The sequence below is a fragment of the Tupaia chinensis genome, unplaced genomic scaffold, assembly GCF_000334495.1.
Source record: "Tupaia chinensis unplaced genomic scaffold, TupChi_1.0 Scaffold145208_1, whole genome shotgun sequence".
Lineage (NCBI taxonomy): Eukaryota > Metazoa > Chordata > Mammalia > Scandentia > Tupaiidae > Tupaia > Tupaia belangeri.
This window is the reverse complement of record NW_006205068.1, coordinates 809167-809448: the sequence shown is the minus strand read 5'-3', so window position 1 is coordinate 809448 and position 282 is coordinate 809167. Positions and strand designations below refer to the sequence as shown.

Below are 282 nucleotides of genomic sequence, written 5' to 3'. Positions count from 1 at the left end.
AGGCCCTCCACGGGGTTGGAAAAGAGTCAGACTCTTGAAAGGGGGGGGGCATGACCCTCAATGAGGGGGAGAGTCGTTAGACCCTGGGGGGGTACGATCACGGGAGAGGAGGAGGCTGTGACCTGGGGAGTCCCTGACCCCGCGACTCAGAGGGTCCCCATGTCACCTGCTGGTAGTCGGTGTCCTCGGGCCGGAACTGGCTACTGGTAGGTTCCCACCGCAGATCGAAGTGAGGCAACCGGTGCAGAAGGCTTACCCACCAGGGCGCCGCGTAGCTGACCC

General features: G+C 63.8%; 1 protein-coding gene across 1 annotated transcript in view; it reads right to left on the bottom strand.

Annotated features, from left to right (window-relative positions):
- TTYH3 (tweety family member 3) overlaps positions 1-282 on the bottom strand; it is a 37485-nt gene that overhangs the window by 36788 nt on the left and 415 nt on the right. The window contains exon 2 of the mRNA XM_006167899.2: positions 167-278. Within this exon, the coding sequence (XP_006167961.1) occupies positions 167-278 (112 nt within the window). The remainder of the gene's footprint in view (positions 1-166; positions 279-282) is intronic.